Source organism: Cinclus cinclus, chromosome 11 (assembly GCF_963662255.1).
Source record: "Cinclus cinclus chromosome 11, bCinCin1.1, whole genome shotgun sequence".
NCBI classification, from domain to species: domain Eukaryota; kingdom Metazoa; phylum Chordata; class Aves; order Passeriformes; family Cinclidae; genus Cinclus; species Cinclus cinclus.
Window position 1 is genome coordinate 3,388,604 of NC_085056.1, and position 21,839 is coordinate 3,410,442.

Sequence of the window (21,839 nt, forward strand, 5' to 3'; positions counted from 1 at the left end):
TGCGCGTCCTCCGAGCTGCTCCCATAAAAGCCAGCACACGGCCTGGCTGTGTGTGCCACCGTGCTGGGACACCAGGCACACCTCCACGTGCGTGACCTGAAGAGCTGGTTGAGGTTTTCCTCCGCCCTCCGGAGGATTGCTGCGGGAGGAGCATCGGCGGGCAGATAGGGAAGGTGTTTCGCCAGGGCTCTGGGTGAAGCAGGGGCAGGACAGGTTTACACGGCACCGCCGAACCTGTTTGTGAACTTCTAGGCTGGGATAGTCCTCCTTAGGAAATGCTCCATCAGCACAACGCCGGGCTTTATAAGTGTTTACGTCAGGGAGAGGGCATGGATGTGTGAGGTGGGGATTTGTAATGATCATTTGTAAGACCCGCAGTGTTTCATTTGTGCTTTCGTGGTCCGGCTAAGGCTGGACTTCAATAATCCCTGCGAGTCCCTTCCAGCTCGGGATATTCTCTAGTTCTGTGATTCCAGGATTGATAAAGTTCAGTGGTTACATCACTCTTAAAGATTTATGGCTGCCTGTCAGGCAAAACCTTCTGGCTTGCCCCATGAGATCGACATCCTCCCCCACGCACCGTGACTGCGGGATCCACTTACCCTGAAATTGTCCCTGAAGTGCAAACTGTGAGATTAAGATCCTCCTTTGACAGTAAAAACTGCACCGAGGGAATAAAAGTGACTCCCAGCCAGAAGAAAATAGATGTGCAGTTTTCTGCAGGAGAAGAGTTTCCTCCAGGGATGATGTCCAGAAAACTGCACATTTATTTTCCTCTGGACCATGATGAGGCCAAGCCCTTAGACCTCTGTGTCAGCCTGTGGTACCCAAAACCTGGCCAGCGCTCGCCAAAACTCTGCCTTCCCAAGCTCCAGGAGGGCACCCACAGAGGTGCTGTACAGGGAGGGGCTTCTTCCCAGACCGAGGGGAAAACAGCGATTGGGAAACACCCTGCAAGGAGCCGGGACCTTGTAAAACACGGCTGGGGCTTCCCGGCTCCCTCGGTTGAGCAATGCTTTCGCAAGGAGCCGAGCTGGATGCGTCAGGCAGATGGAGGAAGTTCCTGCATCACCGAAACAGCGCTCCTTCCCATGGGAAAGCAGCCAGGGATAATGCTGGGATCTGATTTTCGGGAATCTCACATCCAGGCCCTGCCCAGGGTTTAGGTAAGGTGTTTAGCCAAGGCTTGGAGCAGATCCAGAGGGATTTGGACTTTATTGTATGGGAATCAGGAGGTGAAGTGTCTCTGAGCTCATTTATGCTCTTGAAGTGGTTCCTCCTCCTTGTGCAGCTCTTCCAAGGAGCTGGATTGTGCCCAGCTGGCTCTGCCAGCTGCTGGCAAGGCACTGCCTGGCAGGGAATCCCTTCCCCTGCCCACCTGAGAGTGTTTGTAGTCACCACAATCTTAAATCACTCCAACATCCTCGTGTTTCTGCCAGAAAAGTGGTGGAAAACATTTCCCCCCCGCACCACCCCCCCCACCCTCTAGGCAGGTAGGAAGAAAATTTCTCTTTGGTTTTGCTTCTGTTTTTCTCACCCCAAATCCTCATCCATCATCATTGAGCTGTTGCCCACGAGGAGCATCCTGGGGCTGTGCTGTGCACACGTGCCCATGGCCTGGGCAGCCCCAGCGTGGCCCTCATTAGCCACGGTGGCTAATTGAGCAACAGGCTGCTCCTTTTCCTTATTTAGCATCATCCCCTTGGCACAAACCTGCTGCTTGTAGAGACACATGGCGATCCAAGAGCAAAATCCAGAATGTGCAGGATGGCCAAGAGGCCACACCCTGGGTTAGGGAGGGGGAACAATGCTCTGAGCGGGACTGACAGAAATTCCAAGACAAATAGGACACAGAAAAGGAAAAAAGTGAATATAATAATGCGCTGTGACCATCAGTGCAGGGCAGTTTGTTATCCTCCCTGGCAGCTGGGGCAGAACAGCGTGGTTTGGGCTCAGGACTATGTCCCTCTTTCTCATCTTTATGTTCCCTTAGTTCTGTTATGGGAAATAATATTTGATGACATAAATACAGGAAAAAGCGTTGCTGTTTGCTACTCACTCTGAGAAATTGCTGAACAGATTCAAGCTTCATTTTCTTGCTGCTGTTGATTTCTGCATTTTAGGAAATCTAATGAAAAATTAATGTATTTTGCTATCCCATGGCTCAAAAAATGCTGTGAATAGACTGAATCAGGACTATAATGTTAAGAAAACAACACTAATACAAGTTGTGTTTCTTCACTCTATCATTTTCACACTCTAAAAACATAACACACAGCCCAATTACAGTGCCCTAACAGTATTTCCTATTTAATTGGGTAATAAAGCTCCAGTTCTAAGGAGATTATTTGGAAAACATTTTTTTTTTGCTTTTAAATAGAAAATATCTGTTATAAAGACACACACAGCAACGGAGCCATTCTCTGAGACCCCCTGTGAGTTCGAGACTCTCAGCTCCTTCACCTGCTCCCCTGCCAGAGCTGGGGCTTGTTGCACTTTTGTTCCTCTTGTGCCACCTTGAGGGAAAGAAAACTCAGCTGCGTGGGTAGAATGGAGTTTTCAGCTACCCAAAAAATCCAAACACTTCACTTTTGGGTTGGGATTTTCCTGGGCAGAACTTCACTGCTCCTGGTTGTACAAGCAAAGAACAGACTTTAGAGCCACAGTTCTTTTCCATCTTGTCCCATAATGGTTGAGTAAAATCCTTAGGTCTGTCCCCAGGTGTGTAATGGGGAAGGAAGAGGGAATTTAAGGAAAGCTTTTGGGTTTATTTTTGCATAGTTTCCATTGCTTAAATTGGGAGACTCACCTGGAGGGGGGCTCAGGCTGGGTGGAACAAGCCCCACCATCCACATCTCTGTCTGGGAAACTCTCTAAAGATATTTTTTGTTTTGCACAACTTCTCTTGCTGTTCTTGCTGTTTTGTCCGCATGGAGAAGTAGCAGGGAGAAAATAATGGGAAGAAATAGGATATACCTCTGCAGACTCACCAGAACAAGATGTTGTTTTTTAAAAAAATTACCATTAGAGGATCCTAAACGATGCTGTAAATGGTAATTTTGCCATAGAGAGATAATCGATGCTCATCCAACCCCGTGTCCAGAGGGGAATCCAGCCTGTGCAGCCAATGTGAGGTGGGAGAAGAAAATAACCCCCTGTATGAACCAATCCCTGCTGTGTCATGAGCAAAGAGAAACCTCCAGCTTCCAAAAACTCTTCTATGGATTGTCCAAACCTCGGAGACTTCTTCACTGCTCAGCAAATAATGGAAAACTTCCTGAAGGTGATCAATCCCACTGAGCTCTGAACCACTCATGCCAGAAACAGAGCAATTATTTTGCATTATTCTGGTAGTAGGAACAGAGTTCCTGAAGATCTATTTTGCTAGTCCTCCTGTTTATCCTGCTGTTGGTTTCTGGGATGCACTGACAGCACTTCAGTGTCACTCCAGGCGCTGCCTCAGGTCACGCTGTGCTTTTCCCACAAAGATCTCTACCAAACTACAGCAGCAGGAACTGTATTTGCTTGCACTGGCGTGGATATGAGCTGAAATTCAACCATGATTTTGGGGTGTTCACCAAACGAATCAGCCTCTTGCAAGCTGAGGTTCTTGGATCCCATCACACTTCCCAGCAGGAGACAGGAGTGATATGCACACCCCCTGAAACCTCCCCATCCAAACAGGGAGTGATCCCAAGGACCGTGAGAGGTCCAAGTGACCCCAGCTTCACTGGCACAGTGAGAGCTGCCCTGACACCTGCTGCTGGCTGGGGTCACCTCAGACCCCAAACCTTTCCAGAGTGCCAGCACCCACTGCTGTCCCTGGTGTGGCTCAGCTGCAGGCAGCTCCTGTCCTTGGTGTGCTTTCAGAGCAGGAGGAGGCAGTGCAGTACCTGACGAGCAGGTACAGCAGGACTGGGTGGATGGAGCAGGTGGGATGGTGGAGTCTGGGAACAGCCCCAGCTCCTCTCCTCTTCCAGCTCTGTCCTGCAGTGGGCACAGCCCAGCTCTGACCTTCACCTTGGTTGGTTTCTCCACCTTCTGAGCCTCCTGCAAATCTGCCTGAGCAGTTGTGGTGAAGCCCAGATCACCTGAGCTGGCAGCACCAGCGCTGACCCAGTGCCTGGGCAAACAAAGAGTCGCTTCTGGGACACCACCCCAGCCTCCCAGGGCTGTCCACCAGCTCCTCTGCGGGCAGTGCAAATGCAGGGGCCAAGAACTGAGGGCCTGACCCAGAGCAGTGTCCCCTCTGGAAGGAGAAAGGGTGGTGGATGTGTTTTGGGATCTGTCACCTCTCTTCTAGTGGGCAAAAATGACTTTTGTCTCCCTACGCTTGTGTTATGTTCTCCCAGCAACTAAACTTCAGATTTGTCCTTTTTTTCCCATGATCCAAAGTACATCAAGAAGACACAACAGAAACTCGGCAGGATTGAAAAATAGACTGGTCACTTTTTATTGAGCACCAAAGCAGAACCTGAATGTGTGTGAGCACCGGGGGCACAAACCAGGGAGGGGCTGCACAGATCCTGGGGGATGTGGGAGGCATTGTCAGCACTCAGTGGCACGCAGGAAGGTTATCATAGCACCAAACACACTGCAAAGAATTCACAGAAATGTTAAAAACAACCTGCACCAGGCATTTCCTACTGTGCTGCAGCAGGCTGCTGGTAAAGCACCTGTCTTTGGAGAGAAGAGCAGCTGAGGACAACTCACCTGTTCTGTTTTCATTTCAGTGTCTGAGTTTCACATTTCAGTGACCAGCGTTTCATTTTTTGGAAGCACAGCGCTTTGACAAGTCCCTTCTGTGGCTTTTGTTTCTAAGTTTAACAATTAATAACTTGAATGAATTTGGAAAAAAAACCCCTGAACATTATAGCACCACGAAGAAGGGTGATGGCTGTGAAACACCCAGTAAACAGAAATTCATCATCAAATTATTAATGTGTCAATTTTCTTCTTTTAAGAATTACTTTTGCAAGCAGAAAATACCTGTACTGTCCCACCCAGGTGGTCAGGTATGTGCTTCTGCAGCTACAAAGAAAACAAACACTGAAGTGAACGTGTCCACTCAAGAATATTTTTGGGCTGCTTTGAGAGATTTAGGTTGAGATTTGAAGTTTTAATACTTCAAATTTGTGAAGGCTCAACACCAGTTTTTCAACTGGCTCCTCACAAGATTTTAGGAATTTTTTTAGTTTAAAATAGAACAATTTAGCATTTACTCTTTGGGGCTTAGCAGTGATCACTGGAGGGCTTTGCTCATTTAATCAGAATTTGGGTTTTTTTCTGCAGAAAGTAATGCTGAACAAAATCAGTCCACTTTACTGAGCAGCACTGAGGGGCTAGGCTGCAGTAGGGTAAGTGGCAAGTTTCTGGTTTAAAAACAGAATGGAACTATTAAATATGGATTGGAGCCTGGATAACCTGGTCTAGTGGAAGGTGATGAGCTTTAAACTCCCTCCCAACCCAAACCTTTCCACAATTCTCTGGTTCTGTTCCTCCTGTGTCCGAGCAGGAATTAAGATCTCACTGTATAGGATAAAATTGTAGAAAGCTCTGTCCAAACATGGTGCTGCATTTACTATCTTGCTCTTTGAAAAATAGTGAGTTCAACAAGTGAAGATATTTAGGAAAAATGTGGAGCCCTTCAGCTGTGCTTTTGCTCTGTAAAGCACCCAGGACTGTGTTTAAATAGGAAACAGAAGAGCAGTTTGGCAATTTCCATCTCTCCAGCTGCAAATGACATGTGCAAAGTATCAAGAGTTTTATAGGTGTCTTGGATTTGGCTTAAACCATTCAGTGAGTGGAAAAAAAAAATCCTGTATTTTGTGAGTGGAAGCAGGCACTTGCATTTGAGAATTGGGTATTTATACGCAGTGCTACTACTGTGCAAATTAAAATGCTAATTTCATGCATGCAGATGGGAATGTGGACTAAACCACAGAGAAAACGTGGCTTTTCTGCCAAACAGTTCTGACTGATTTGTCACATTAAATACAACTGTCCCTTCAGGACTGCCACAGCAAAGGAAAGCCTTAATAGAAAATGTATTTTCCCTTGTATAATGCTAAACAGCTAACAGAAGCTGTGAGGCCCAAATAGAAATATGCAGACCTTAAGGGTTAATGGAAGCCAACACAAAGGTACAGGACTCCTGAGGAGCAGTGGCCCATCTGTCAGACAATCCTTCTCATCACACAAATTTACCCTGGGTTTGCTTTTCTAACGCTTTTCACAGCTTAGCCAGACTTCAGGCCTCTCGTTGAGGTTCTGCAGGTACAAAACCACAGATTTTGTGAATATTAACTGGGCTGGCTAAAAACAGCACAATACAAAACCTGGCACGTGTTTGGGTGTCTGCCTGGATATTGTAGGAAGGAATCTGTTCCATTATTAACTCTCAATCTTCAGCTCACCAGACTGAGAAGAGGAAAATAACCTAAAATCATTTATGAAGATGGTTTTTCTCTTAGCTTAAACCTTCTCAAATTCTTAAGACTTCAGGTTTAGCCATTTAGAGGAGGTGTCAGGCCTGGTTTTTATTTTTTAAAACTTGCAGGTTTCTTCAATTTTTAAGTTGATGAAAAGGCTTTTTTAAAGGAGTTGCTCAAGACAGGCAGGCACTGGATTTGATCCAGAGAACCTCTTTAGTCTCACCTATTTTAAAGCAACTTAGATATGATATTTTGCTAGAATTCTGACGTCACTGGGTTTTGTACAGAGGCCTGAAATCTGAATTGGTCACAAAACAAACACATAAAGGGCAGGCTCTGTGTCAGCAGCCTGATCGTGGTACTGTGGCTTGCAGGGATCCCTCCGAGGTGTTTGCATTTCATTTGTAGAAGGGCAGCTGATAAGAAGTGTGGTTTCCTTCAGGGGATCACATTTCTCCCCTTCCTGGTGGGGTTAAAATCTGGACTCATCCTGCTCCTTGGATAATGGAATTTTTTTTGGGTCAGTGATGGGCAGGGATCAGGGGGGATGCTGGAGATGTGCTGGTGGAGATCTGGGACCAGAAAGCTGCTGGGTAAAGCATTCCTTGACAGAGAGGTCCAGCTGGGTGAAAACCAAACAACAAAATAAAAAAAAAAAAAAAAAAGGAATTAAAATATTTGTCCTTCCTGGGATGTTTGCACAGAACTTGTCCTTAAGTAGCTGAGTAATCTTAACCGCCAGCCTGACGTAGGCACAGAAAGACACTGAGCTGCTTTGTTTTCACAACTCCCAGCTAAGCCCAAGTTAATCTTAAAGTGAAGCTGAAAGTGTTGAGAAAACCATCTTGGGATAGAACTTTTGGTATCATAGATATTTTGATTCTTGCCTAACACAAGACTGATAAAACAGGTGGAGCTTTTGCTGTTGGATTGGTTCTGGCCAGATAAATGTGCCTTTGCTCACATGAGTGGTACCCACTGCTCAGCACAAATTTTATGCTCACACACATAAAATTACCCCACAAAACCCCCCATGCGCTGAAGTATTTGCAAGACTGACCCTTTCTGCAGTCAGTCCAGAATAAACAGCTTTTCAGTTTGTCTGGCAGGACCAGTTACACCTGTGTTAGAAGAAACCCCTAAACACAAAGTTTTAAGTCTTAAGGAACACCAACTATTTTCCATCCTAAAAATCATTCCATCCTCTAAATACCCACAAGGCAAAGGCTTCTGCAAAGAAATCAGGTGTGTCTGTTGGAATGAGAGTGTTTCATGCACCTGTACAGGGTTTTAAGGTGCTCTCCTTACTCCAGCATTTTGCTTAGAGGAAATTTCACCCTCAGACAATCGTTTCTCTGAACAATTGCATTCTCAGCACCAACTATTTCCACCCAGCTTTCCCTTTATTCACAGGGCACTTACCCAGGCACACCTTCAATTAGCCTAAATGCTTCTGCTGGTTTTTCACATAGCCGACCAAATTGTTGGAATTGCTCCCTGTAAAACAAATATCAGCAAAGTCAGGTTTGAGGCTAGGCTGTGGCACGTGGTTTCTCGAGGTCCTCTCAGCAGTGCAGTTTTTTGGTCTCATTATTTAGCAGTTCTCTTGGAGAGCTGGGTTAGCCCACACTGGAAGAGAGGAAAGGAAATCCTCCCATGGTTTTATCAGCCAAAGTGGCCAGATTTGGCTGTTTGTAAATCTCACATCAAAGATGCTGTCTAGTTACACACGGATGTCACTTCCAGTCTGATCCACATCCAAGAGGGAGACACCAGGAGCTTTGAAACTGTGAGGAAAGATGCAGGAGATGCTCCTGCTTTCTTTGAGCCCCGGATTTTGGAGAGGGATCTGACAGCTCTCAGGGAGCACTGAGGAACACTGCCATCTATTCCAGACATCCCTTATCTCTCACCACAGTCCAAGACCCTGCTTTTAACAGAGCTCTGTGTTCAGCTGCAAGGAGTCCTGGGCCGAGAGCAAAGCTCCGAAAATATACTTAAAATTAAAATAAAATATTATTGGGCAGGGGTGGTTCCCCTGGCAGAAGACTGCACCATTTAACTCCTTCTGTCACAGCTGAAAATTCTGGCTCTCAAGAACCCACAGTCAGGACATTGCAGATCTTAAAATAAGATCTTCTGACAAAGGCATAAAAAGTTGAGGATAAAGAATCTCTTTTTTCTATGTACGAACCTTCACTTCATAAGGAGCAAATTCCTTGTAAGCACTGTAAGAATGATAAAGCTTAATAACAACAACAACAACAACAAACACAAACACTTCATGCCAGCATCTTACCAAAATATTCCTTGTAATACTTATGCCTCAGGCTATGTCCATCTGGAAAAGAAGGTACATGGTGAGAACATACCCAGTCAGCCTTCATTTTTTGTGTTAAACTCTGACCTTCTGGGTACAGCACAGAGAAATTAGAGATATGGAAATAATAACCTCACAATGAGGAAAATAAAAGTCCTCTGTAGCTGAAGTAATTAGGGTTGCTTAAACCTCTTATAAACTGCTGAGATTACTGAGCTCTGTGGACACAACTCACTTGCCACAGAAGTGGGAATTGCCACTAGAATTTTATAACCTTTTCAGCAGCTAGAAGTCAAGGAATCAGAGGCTTTCCCAAATTAAATAAAATTTGGGTAACATTTCAGACAATATATTAGTATTTCACATAATTCAAGTTCCAGAAAAGTCGTTCTGTTTGCCATTTGTATAATTATTTAAGCCCTTAGAAATACTTCATGTCTAGGATCCCCACAGTTCAATATTGCGTTGGTTACTATGGATGTTATTAAAGAAAAGGCTATAAAAGAGATGATCCAAAAGCCCTGGAAAAACTCTTAGTCTGTTTTGGAAGCAGCTCAGAGACCTGGTTTGATGCTTCCCCTGGTTTTTACAGTGACCAAATGGCAAAACTGAAATCTCATTTCTCTCCACTGAGGTTATTTGTAGCCCAGTGCCAATGTACATACCCTACCATTCAATGAATATCTAAACATGTTATGAGCTTTCCTGGAAAATATTTTGGCATGTGTGAAACTCTTTCTTGGGCAAATGCGTCAGGAGAATAAAGGCAACAAAGTTTTGCATGCAGAAAGCAAAGTCAGAAGACAAAACTGGAATTTTAAACTGAGATTTCTCATTTAAGCATGCAGTAACATATAAATATTTCTAATTCTTGTGCTATGTAGTAACAGCACATACAGACGCAACACCAGAGGACACTGGCATGGAGTGCCCTGGTGGTGCCTTAAGTTTTAGATTTCATATTTTTTGGGTTCATTTTTTTTGTGATTCTGAACTTCATAGAAAGTATTAGCAAGTTCTCTTCACAGTTTAGCTAGACAAAACAATCCTTGTGCAGCCCCAGAACCAAGGACACCGCTGCAGCTTCAGCCCCAAGAAGTGCAAAGAGCAGAGAATTGAGGAGAGAATCTGGGAGGGTGGGACTGCAGAGCCTGGAGCTGGAATTGGGCAATGAACCCCAATGTGGAAATGCACCAAAACTTATAAAAGTGTGAAAAACTGTGATCCAATGTCCATCTTGGGTGAAGCCTCAGCCGGGCTCCTGCACTACCCAAGGTGAATCCTTTTATTTTAATAAATCCCCGCTTTATTCCTTTAACACTGCCCAGCCTCTGTTCCAGGTCAGCCGCTCCAGGTATCACTGGTCCCTTCCTTTGTGGTTCTGCCCTGTGACCATCAGCATGCACAGCTTTGAGGGGTTTGAGGCAGGGAGGCTGCAGGCACTGACCTGGGTTTCCCCTCTGCTTGATGCACTGGCCCCTGTTGGGGATGCCCTCGGCCGTGTTGCCAGGGTTGATGATGTGGCACTCGTAGCCCGTGGGGCAGTGCAGGGGCTCGTCCCCGTCCTCCGTGGTGCTGCAGGCTTCGGCTGCAAGAGAAGCTGCACGTCACCAACCTCAACTGTGACACTGAGGCCTTCAGTTCCAGCTTTTACATTTTCCAAATTCTGCACTGCATTGCTGTGTGTGACTCTGAACTTGGTATCAAGTGTTCCAAGTTCTGCTCACAGCTCAGTCACACAAAACAATCCTTGTGCAGCCCCAGAACCAAGGACACCGCTGCAGCTCCAGCCCCAAAAAGTGCAAAGAGCAGAGAATTGAGGAGAGAATCTGGGAGGGTGGGACTGCAGAGCCTGGAGCTGGAATTGGGCAATGAACCCCAATGTGGAAATGCACCAAAACTTATAAAAGTGTGAAAACTCGTGACATGTTGTACATCTTGGGTCCATCTTGGGCTCCTGCACTGCCCAAGGTGAATCCTTTGAAGGGGTTTTAATAAATCCCTGCTTTATTCCTTTAACACTGCCCAGCCTCTGTTCCAGGTCAGCCTCTCCAGGTATTGAGTGTGTAACTCCAAACTCCATACAGGGTCAGCTGTTCTTCTCCCATTTGGGTCAGACACAACAATTCCTCTCCAGGCCTGGGGATCAAGGACACCTGACTGCCTCAGGCCCCAAAAAATGTAAACAAAAGTGAGTTGGGGGGAGCAAACTTGGGGTACATGACTTCATTACCTGAAGCTGTAATTGGAAGATTAACCCCCAATACACAAATGGACCAAACTTATAAAAGTGTGAAAATCCATGACCTGCTGTCCATTTTGGGTGTAGCCCCTGTGGGGCTTCATCTGCCTAAAATGTACCCGAAGTCCCTTCAATAAATATAACTGCTTTTTATTCCCTTAATTTTGTCTGGTCCCTGGATTGAGGAGGCCCAAAAAGGCACCACCACTGCAGGATGCTCCCTGCACGGGGCTGTTCTCTCCAAGGGCAGGTGTGTCCCAGCCGGGCTCTGGGCTGGCTGAGGAGCTGGGGAAGGTGAGCAGGAAGCTGCAGTGTGCTGCTCTGTTCTCTGCTCCACACCCACGCCCCTGCTGCTGAACCCAAACCTCAGGTGTGGCTCACTGCGGGGTCAGGCAGTGCCACCCCCTGTCCCCAGCACAGGTTTCATCACCTTGACCTGGCAGAGGCAGCAAGTGCAGCTCAGGAAGGTAAAGCAGGACTCGGGCAGTGCCTGTGGCCATTACGTGTACAGACTCTGCAGGGCCACTCCACCCTCTCAGCTTTAATTTCAAGGACTTCTGCTGTAATTCTCATGCCGTGGCTGATGGTTCTTACTTCCCTAGTTAGTCCCTCAAGCTGAGATGAAGGTGTTCAGATAAGAACAAATAATAAAAGCATGACAAGGATGGATGAAGAGGAACCTATTTTATCTTATTTCTAGCTGTGCAGCTTCAATGAGCTGGAGGCAGAATTTTCTCTTCAAGAACTTGGAGTTTCCATAATAGATGAGAGTTGAGGCTCAGTGAGTCTAAAACCATCTGTGTGAGACCAAAGAGGAGAATTTATTGGCAGTACCTGGATCTGACTAAAGCTGATCAAAAGCTGGGTTAACATGTCCATGAAAAACCCAAAAAACTTCAGCTGTCCATACATCTGGGAATGCCACTTCTCTTCCCACCTCCCCACTCCCTCCTTATTTCAATTTTATGTATTGGAAAAAATGAATTTAAACCCCTTTCCCTATGGAATGAACCTGAGAAGCTAAATCTCATGATCAAAACTCTCCAAACTCAGATGCCCCAGGTTCACATCAGCTTGGCACAGGTCTGCAGCAGTTTGCCAGGGCTCCTGTCCAAAGTACCTTCAGATCCAAGAGCCACAGCCCCAGCCCAAGGCATCTGGGTGATGAGGCCACTCTGGATTAAAGGATCTCCCATTCCAAGTCCACCCACAATCTATCAGGAAGCTGGCACAAAATTATGTGTATGATGACAAAGCCTTTTTCTAAAAGGAAGATATATCTCTATTTGGAGAATGGGTGCAAGCCCAGTCCCCTGCAGCATTCCTAGTACTCTGCTGGATAATCCATATCCATAAAAAGTAATTTATTTACTGCACCAGAAAGCAGCCCCCAGCACCACATGAAGTTATTCCTGTGGAAACTCCAGACAAATACCAGCAGCCCCAGCAGCCCAGGCAAGCTCTGTGTATGAGGGATTTATTCTCCAGGGCCTTTGTGTGATTATGGATATTGCAGAGAAGACAGAGAAATGTCCTGTACCTTGTAAGACTTCCTCTGGGCCATCCAAAAGCCACCCGTTTCCTCCCAGCCAGCGCGGTTTGGGCTGAACCAGCCAGTCCAAGACTGCAGAAGACAGAAACAAGAGACCACAGTGTGAAGACGTGGCAGCCACAGGGAACAGAGTTATGGAAAAGTCATGGATTTCCTCTGAGGGCCTGTGAGGGGGCTGCCTGATGGATTGATCTGATTTTGACTTCTATTCGTGCTCTTGTCCCAGTGGAAAGGGAGATGTTACCCAGAGCCACAAGAACCTGGTGTCCTAGAAGCAGCTGCTGCTTCCCATTCTCATTCCCATGGCAGGGAATGATGGGGTGGCTGTCTCACCTCTGTCAGCACTAGTTCAGGCTGGGATTGCCTCTTTTCCCGAGTTTAGAAACACAGGAACACATAATGGTTTGTGTTGGAAAGGACCTCAAAGATATCTCATTCCAAACCTCTGCCATGTCCAAAGGGACTCGTTTCACTATCACAGGTTGCTACGTGACTCATCCAACCTGTCCTTGGACACGTCCAGGGATGAAGCACGGAAAATGCCATCCCAGGAAAAGAACTGGCTTTGAGTGACTTCTGCAATTCAACCAAATGGAAATTTTGCAACACCAGTATGCCTTGGGCACCTTTTTCACTCATCAATCCCCCAGAAACCGTAAGTGTGGAACCGAACTCCTCCCCCAGCTCGCACTCAAGCCCCCCACCCCAAACCCAATGCATGTGAAGACCACCACCACCACCACCCCCATCTCTGCAAGATCCTCTCTCTCTCAGTTTCCCCAGGTGTCCCTTTGGAAGGCCTGTAAAAGCCTCACAGACTGAATTCTAACTTGATTCAACTGCACCTGTGAGAAGACTGTCAACCTCTCCTGAGAATGGAATCTTGTAGTGGTAAAAGACAGCTTGCTTCCCTGAGAAAGGATTCTGAGACTGTCGCTGATGCCTTGGGTTTTGGCTTTTATATTTTTCAGATTCTCAGCTGCTTGGTGTGTAACTCTGAAACTTCATGTTCGGTGTTAGTAAGGTCTCATCACAGGGTAGTTGGACAAAACAATCCCTTTCTAGCTGGAGAATCAAGGACAGCCATTACCAAAAAAGCAGAAACAATGGCGAGGGAAGGGGGCAAGGCAGGGAGCTGAGACATCATAGCCTGGGGCTGTGGTTGGACAATTGACCCCAAGATGTAGATGAACCCAAACTTAGAAAAGTGTAAAAACTCCTGACTGGGATCCACCTTGGACTGGATTTGTGTGTAGCCCTGGCCGGGTTCTTTATCTCAAGGACACAAACCGCCGGCTCTGCCCTCTGCGCGGAGCAGAGCGCGTCTCACCCCTCCGGGTGCGGGGGAGCAGCTGCAGGTGTCCCTACCTGGCGGGGGCTGCACGGACTCGAGGCAGGCGTAGATGCAGCCGTTGTAGCAGCAGCGTTTGTGGCGCTCGCACTCGGAGTCCGAGCGGCAGCTGGGCACCTCGCAGGCGCGCTCCGGCAGGCTCTGCGGCGGCGGAGGGCACCGGTCGTTCTTCTGCTGCTGGGAGCTGTGAGAATGAAGAGGGTATTCATAATCCTTTGCAAAGAGAAGAAAAGGAAGTCAGGTTCGGCGTAAGGTGAGTGTGGAACACGCTGCTGAGGTCTCAAATGTGGGGTTTTGGGTGTTTACCCAAATGAACTGTCCGGCTCGCTCAGCGCTTCTTTGGGAGCTAAATTGTCACTCTAAATTATCGCTCTAAATTATCGTGTGGGGCTTGTCATTGAGGTTGTTGCATTGAAAATTAAGAGGCTAAAAAAAAGAAGAAATTCTTTCAGAGTTTTTTATACTTGTCTGGGAAACAGAGAGAAGAGCCCAGGCATCCTCATGATGAGGACACTTTGATAGGGAAGCAGTGGAAACGAGGGCACTGTGTTGTTCTGGGACATGGAACAAATGTCCCTGGTAGCACCTCTCTCCTCAGTGGGCTCCTTCCATCTCCATCACCTGGTCTGGACCAGATTATACAGGCAACCTTTCAAGTTTATCCACGGTGGAGCTCTGGGCTGTTAAATTACAGACTATTCCTAAACCATGGGGCATTCTGGACAAGATGTGTGAGAGTGATGCCAGCTTCACCCCAAAGAAAATGTGAGGCCATGTTTCACTGCAGCAGAAAGAAGCTGAGCTGCTCCTTGCTCACTGACACGACAAGCCGGGCGTAAAGTGGATTAACAGGCACTGGAACATTTCTGAGGCACCATTCAGATATTTTTCACACTGGGGCTGTTTTAGCAAGAAGCCAAATCCCTCCAGCAGAGAGGTGAATCACCCCAGCCCACTCCTTTCTCACCTGTGGCTCAACCACTCACTCTGCTCTGGGCTGCAGCTCAGCTCCCCAGGGCAGCTGAAAGTGCTCAGGGCACTCACATCTCAGATATATTATCAACTGTTTATTAACTCTAACAAAATCATAAGATTTGCACTTTTAAGAGAGACCAGCATCAAGCCAGTGGTGCTAAGTGAGCACTGCCATGGCCTCACGAGCAGGCTGGTAAGAGTCATAAATACATAAAAACACATTTTTACACATATTTACACATTACATATGAAAATATACACTTGGCCCAATCACTGGTGTGTTGCAAAATCAGTGATGAGAAACTGGGGTTGTTATTCCAAGAATAAACATGCTGCAAGAGTCCCCCAGGGGTTTCTAGGAAGTTTCACCACCAGACCATGGAGAAGTTTGAGGTGAGATTGGCATCCCTCTCTACATCCTTCTCCATCCTTATTGCTTCCCCCAGTGGCTCCTTTGGAGCATCTGTGCCTTTGATAACACCCGCTCCCAGATGCATTCTCCCAAAAACTGGTCAAGGACAGGCCATTGCACAGAGAAGGACTGTCAGAGAAACAGAGAATTCCTCATATTTTCACTAATGACAGCCTCCTGCCCTGTTCCAAATACCAATACACATTTTTTTTTCTGCTTTCTCCTTTAAAACCCTTCCGTGACATTGTTTTTTCAGGAACTGCTAGGTGTTTAAACCACTAAAAAGGTTTGGGAAAATCCAATTTTGATGTTTTCCACGCTGAAGGTGCAAGCTCTCATATTAGTCCATTCCTCAAAAGCTGCAAACACTCCAAATTTGAAACACGCTTTAAAATTGAAGATATTGAAAACACCTTTATTTTTTTTGGGGGGGGGGGGGGGGGGTGGTGTTGCTGGATTTGAAATCGAGAAATTTTCAGACCAGATATAATTTTGGGATATAAGAAAGCAGCAAACAATAAATCTGTGCAGTTCCAAACACTGAACAGGTCTCCTTGTTGGAGGGAGTGTTCATCCTGGAAGGTCACAGTTTACTATTCTATTTGAAAGGTCATCTGCAGAAGGAAATGTGACCAAAATAATACTGGCAAAGAATGGATACATTAAAAAAAAAAACAAAAAACCACCAAACAATTACTGCAGTTGCTTCACAGATGATTCAGAAACCAAGAAGCCAAAATTGCAATGAACAGCTGGCTCCATGAATGAAATTTCCATTGGGGAACAATACAACAGTTGTAGCCAAATAACTTTGCACCTCGTGACCTTCCTGCCCATTTTCTCTGGTCACTTATTGCTCACAACTAATTTCTTTCACAATAAGAATATTTTGCTTATTTGGTTTAATAAAACCTCTTGTTTATGTGTGCATAAAACAGGATTCCGTCATTCTAAAATAGCCTGGTTAAGGACATCTCCAAGTTTGGCTTACAAGGTTTTTTAAAAGCTCTCCCAGCATTCACAGTTTGGCTCTGATTTATTATTTTTGAAGATTGTGATGACAGTCAAAATTTATTTAAAAACATTTTTTTTTTAAGTCCAGGAGGTAAATTTCTGTTTCTCAGGGAGACTTATTAAATAATTTAATGACAATATCTGCCTTAGAGATAGCCAGAAACAAAGTAAGGGGGAAGTTCAGAGTTCAGATGAGGAACCCTGGAAGTCAACAAAGATGAGGGAAAACCTGGGTGGAATCACTCAGTCTCAGCCATAATTTCAATAGCAACTGAGTGATGCAGTCTGCCTCCCAAAAATCCCAGATCTATTCTGTTATTTGTGTCTGGAACTGGTCCCCAAGCTTGTGTCAAAGCAAAGCTCTCTGCTAATTCATATTCTTCATGGAGCCCCTCGAGATGACACATGAGATTTATTTCTGCCTCCCACCACCAGCTCTAGCCTTGCAGGTATTCCCAAACACTGGCCATAAAAAATCTTTCCTCTGGAAAAAAAAAAAATACAGTCAAGGAGAATTTTGAATCCTTCAATATTTCCTTTAAAAACCTGCAAAATCACCCATAAGTGATGATCAAAGTGGCAAACATTGGACTGAAGGCAGCTTAAACAATCTGTAGGACAAGACCAAAGAAATGGGAATAATATTCTCCTGTTGTTGGCTCGGGATTTGTCATTTTGGTTCTGCTGTTTGCAGTTGGAAGAATGCTGCAGGACTGGGGTGGGCTCCAAGAAGATGAACAATAATGACTAAAAGGCTGGAAAGCAGGAAATGCTGAAAAAGGTTTGCGTGTGTGCAGGTTCCAAAGGGGAGGCTGAGGCTGCTCTGCTCACAGGTTACTCTGAGGATATGGGGGCCAGAAATCTCCTGGGGCACAAAGAGGGTACCCCAGGACTGACTTATGACAGCTGGCTGCTGGAGAGTAAATAAATTGTTGGAAGAGCATTACAGCAGCTGTGAGGAATTCTTCATTTCTGGAAAACTTTGAAAGAAGGCTGGGATTTTTCTAAAACACTTGCTGTAGTTGACAGTGGAATGAAATCCAGACAGGTCCAGCTTTTCCCAGCAGACTGATGGGTGTTTCACAATGAACTGAAGCTCACTCCCAGGTAGCTCCATCCCTCTGCCCTTTGGGAACAGTCCCTGGAGCATGGGGGAAGCACAACATCAAATCACTAAACTTGACAAGTGTCCCTCTGTAAAAGATATGGATTTTTTAAAGCCCAGCTCCTGCATCCCACTGTGGCTGCCAGGTTTTTCTCCTCACTGCAATCCCTCTTTCTCCCTTCTCCGTTCCCACTTGAGCCCTCCTTGCCAATCCACACCCTTCCCCAGGGTGAAGGAGAACCCCCTGGCCAGGCCCCAAGCCAGCTCCTCATCCTCACACCTGCCCCTCATTCTGCATCCAGCATTTTTCTGGATACATTCCTCCAGCTGCAGCCTCGGATTTTCTGGACTCAGACCACACAAAGCTCCCTCCCCCATGTCCTTTGGGGTGCCACAGGGATGTCTGTGGGCCATGTCCCACATGGCTGCAGGTTGCCATAAGTTCCTCCATCTGTCATCCCTCTGTCCAAGTGACTCACAAATCAGCTGCTCAGCCCCCAGACTCTGATTTTCCAAGCACAGGGATCACAGATTTGGTAGGAAAGAAAACATCCCTCTGAGAAACCAGAGGGGTTGCCAGAACTGAATCCTGGTGCAGAAGAGGATGGAGATCAGACACTTGCCCCCTGACAAGGCTTTGAGGAGGAGAAAGAAAAGCATTTTCTTTTTTTCCTGGACCAATGTTTCTGTCAATATGAGCAATTCTAGCTGAGCTTGCCAGATCAGTAGCACCTGGATTCAGGGCTGCCAGGAAAAACAGCCCTTTGAAGAAGTGCAGGTTGAAAGAAGAGGATATATCCTCAGGGGATCCAGTGCTGCCTTGGCAGGGCTCCTTATCTCAAGATCAACATGTAAATTCCTCTTCTGCTCCTGTCCTATCTCTCTGGGTCATTCACCTCATAGTTCCTATTAAATCTGAGCTTTGAAATATGGCAGGAGAACACATGCACTTTCCAGTGAGTGATTTTGAAGGAAATTTAGCTCTTTACATCACCATTTTCCAATTAAAGTGCAAACCAGAGGATATCCTCTCCCAAGAGAAACTGTAATGAAGAAAATTTCTTACAAAATCCTGAGGTGCCTTTCAATATCAGCACAATGTTTTCTGCAAAATTTCAAGAAGACAGAATTTCAGTTTGCTCATCGGGGGCAAGGGATGCGTGTCACAATTCTGAGTCAGCAATTGCACACACCAGATGTTGCCGTGCACAGACAGCACTCTGAAAGTCATGGGCATAAAAACATCCTTTTTGAATTAAAAGCTGCAGAAAACAGATGGAGGAATCTGCCTGTGGCACCAAGGTGCTGCTTATACACATGCAGCGGTTGGAAGATGCAATCAGACCTGAGCATAAGAAAATAAACCCTTTGGGGCTTGCACCCAAGCAATTCAAAGGGCAGAAACCTTGGCTCAGTGATGGTTTCTAAAGCAATTTGAATGGACCAAGTAAAAAAATCCAAATTTATCACTTTTTTGTTTTGTTTTGTTAACAGCAGGTCCTAAAACTCAAGCAATCAAATTATTTTCCTTTTTTTTTTTTTTTTTTTTTTTCAATTTGCATTTCCTCCATGGCCATCTCTAAAAATCTTCTGGCCCGGCCACAACAGGACGAGACCCAGCACCATGCCCTCCACTCCCAGTAACTCGTTGCTGTCCCAGTTCCAGTCCCGAGTGGATTTGGGGGCCCTGGAGGGTGCCAAGAGCAGGCAGGCACAGACGGTGCCACCGAGGCTGTGCCAGGGCGCGGGCAGCAGCTCTGCTCGCAGGGGATGGATTTTTGGGATGGCCACCCTGCAGGATGATGGGCACGCCAGGGCACTCCGGGGATTTTACAGAACCGTGGGCAATGCCACCATCCATCCCTCCAGCACACATTTACCCAACGTTACCCCAAAAAGGAGCTGGGCACGGAACCGTCTCCGCTCCAAGCAATAAATCCCATTATTTTCCTCCCACTAACAAAGCCGCAGGGTTGGCATCTCCCTTCTGCGCGGTCACCTTTCCCAGGGGAATTTCCAGGGAAAGCGGTGCCGGTGCCATCCCAAACCCCTCTCCCTGCTCCGAGCGCGCTTCCCAAGCTTCCCCCTGCAGCAGCTAGGTGGCAAAAGTTCCGCGCAGCCTGGGAAAAAAAAACTTCATGAATCCCTGGTACATAGAGCCAGCCCGCCGATCCGAACCCTCCTTCATCCCAAAACGCCAAAGGAAAACTCCCCTTTGGCGGAGAGCATCCCTAGCTCGCCCCCAAACCTCCCCCAGCCTTACTCACATCGTATTTCTCCGTCATTTTCAGCAGAGCGCGTTTCCAGAGGGTCCTGGCGCAGCCCGGCTCCGGCAGCACAGCCAGCACACACAGGGCTGCAGCGAAGATCTTTTTACACAAACGCATCTCTGGAAGCAGCCTGGAACCCATTTTTTTATTTATTTATTTTTTTTTATTTTATTTTTTCCCAGGGAGAGGTGGAATAAGGAGCCCGGCTCTCGGGATTCGGGCGGTTCCGAAGCTTGGCAAGGAGGGAGGGAGACGTGGAGAGAGGGAGGGAGAGAGGGCTGAGCGCTCCGAGAGCCGCTTTTCCCTGCGCAGCTTCTGGGAAGGGGAAAAAAAAAAAAAAAAAAAAAAAAAAGAAAAGAAAAAAAAGCAGGGAAAAAAAAAAAAAAGGAGCCCACAGGCAGAAGCCGGGAGCTGCTGTTGAACTTCTTTAAGTTAGATCAAGTTCTCGGCTCACATGTTCGCACAAAGCTAACACTCTCCTTGAGTGATGGACGGGAAGATTACTTGGAAAGATTATTTTTAGACCTTTGTTCCCAACATCTGGCATCCTCCGAGAGCCCCGTTCGGAGCCAAAGCGTGGGATCAGATGACAGCTGCCGCAGGGGGAAGTAAAAGTCTCGGAGGGGTGGGCTCGGCAGATTTTTGCCAACAGTTCACCCAAACTTCCCAAGAGCCTGAGCTCTCCCTTTGTGTGCTTCGTACTGAGGGTTTGCATCAGGCTTTGACGAAGTGATAACTTCATCTGAAGCCCGCTTGAAGGAAGTGATTTAACTGCATGATAAACATCCAGGGGCTTTCATTAGTCAAGGTGACGCTGGTTTTCTGAAAACCATTTTGAAGGAGGGGAAAGACGTGGCTGTTAGGAAAAAATAAACCGGGGTGTGGAATGGGGAAGGAAGGTGGTTTGGAAATTACATGAGCACAGAGAAAGCAAGGAAGGGGACATGAGTCAGGCTGTGCCTGACAATGGGAGGGACGGAAGGAGTGGACGTGGGGTTCTGGACATCCCCATGGACATCCAGTGCCTGGAGGATGGGGATGGGCTGGTGAGGGCAGGCTGAAATCAGCCCAGCATCCTGCTGGGATGGAGGCAGAGGCAGGTGCAGAAGGAGAGCTGTAAGGACGAGGCAGCTGTTAGATTCACGTGTGTAAATACGTGTATCTGCATGTATTTCACTTTAGAGACATCAGGGGGGCAGCTCAGGGCTCGCTGAGCCAAATATGGGGGCTGTTTATTATATAATTCCCCCTGAATTTCTCCTCCAGCAGCTTGTCCAGCCTCCACCTGAATGAAGGAAGAAACAGAACCACAAAACTTGTCGAGATACAGATGCTAAGCCCTGCTTGCCTTCCCTTTACCCTGGCTGAAGCCCTGCTGAGCAGAGAAAAGCCTTACAGGAGGCACTGGGTTTATTTCATATCCACTCTAAAATGGGTATGCAGAGGAATGTTATACCCTGTGGACACATAAACACACACACAAAAAAAATCTTCCAATTATTCCTTGTACCTGAAAGCTATGGAAATTCACTTTGATCCATGACCACGTGTCAATAGCTGCATGCAGGTGGAAGCCAAAGGATTTTGTCTTGAAGCCTGCCAGAAGGTGATGATGGGAACCTGAAAAAAGAGCAAGATGTGCCTTTAAAAGCTCAATATTTAAGGGAATATATTTGATTTATTTAGAGTTAAGGTTCCTAAAACTTTCCTAGTAGTAATTGCGTTTTGGGCAGTTCTCTCTGTATCTCTACTGCTCTAAAAAGGTTCTTAGTTAACAAAATCTGCTCAATTCATGCCAGGGAATTTTGCTGGGAAGTAAAACCAGGTATTACTCTTATGGGGGGAAAGGGAATGAAGAGTTAAACTGGAGATGGTCACCTCCCTCTCAGCTGCAGAGGTACAGGGTGGGGGATCCCAGTGGGACAGCACAGGTGCCTTGCCTCTGCATGGTCTGGGATTCCCAAAGGAGCTCTGCTGGCAGAAGCCTGAGAGGGGATCCCTGTGGAGATGCCCTGACCCTGCATTGCTGTGTTTGTGTAATTTTATTCCTGCTTGATCCACAGATTGCTCCTTCAATAACATGGCAGTCATCCCCGTAGGTGCAAACGGGGTTTTGGGGGCTGACAGGGTTTGGGGTGACCCCAGGGTACAGCTGTTTCAGGCA

General features: G+C 46.7%; 1 protein-coding gene across 1 annotated transcript; it reads right to left on the bottom strand.

The window, feature by feature from the left end:
* Positions 1-7,872: 7,872 nt before the first annotated feature.
* WFDC1 (WAP four-disulfide core domain 1) lies at positions 7,873-19,936 on the bottom strand. Its single transcript, XM_062500198.1, has 6 exons — positions 19,673-19,936; positions 13,917-14,112; positions 12,537-12,620; positions 10,202-10,342; positions 8,734-8,775; positions 7,873-7,931 (listed from the first exon to the last, which is right to left on the bottom strand). Exons 1-6 carry the CDS (start codon positions 19,814-19,816, stop codon positions 7,873-7,875), a joined length of 666 nt encoding a protein of 221 aa, XP_062356182.1. The 5' UTR covers positions 19,817-19,936.
* Positions 19,937-21,839: the final 1,903 nt, after the last annotated feature.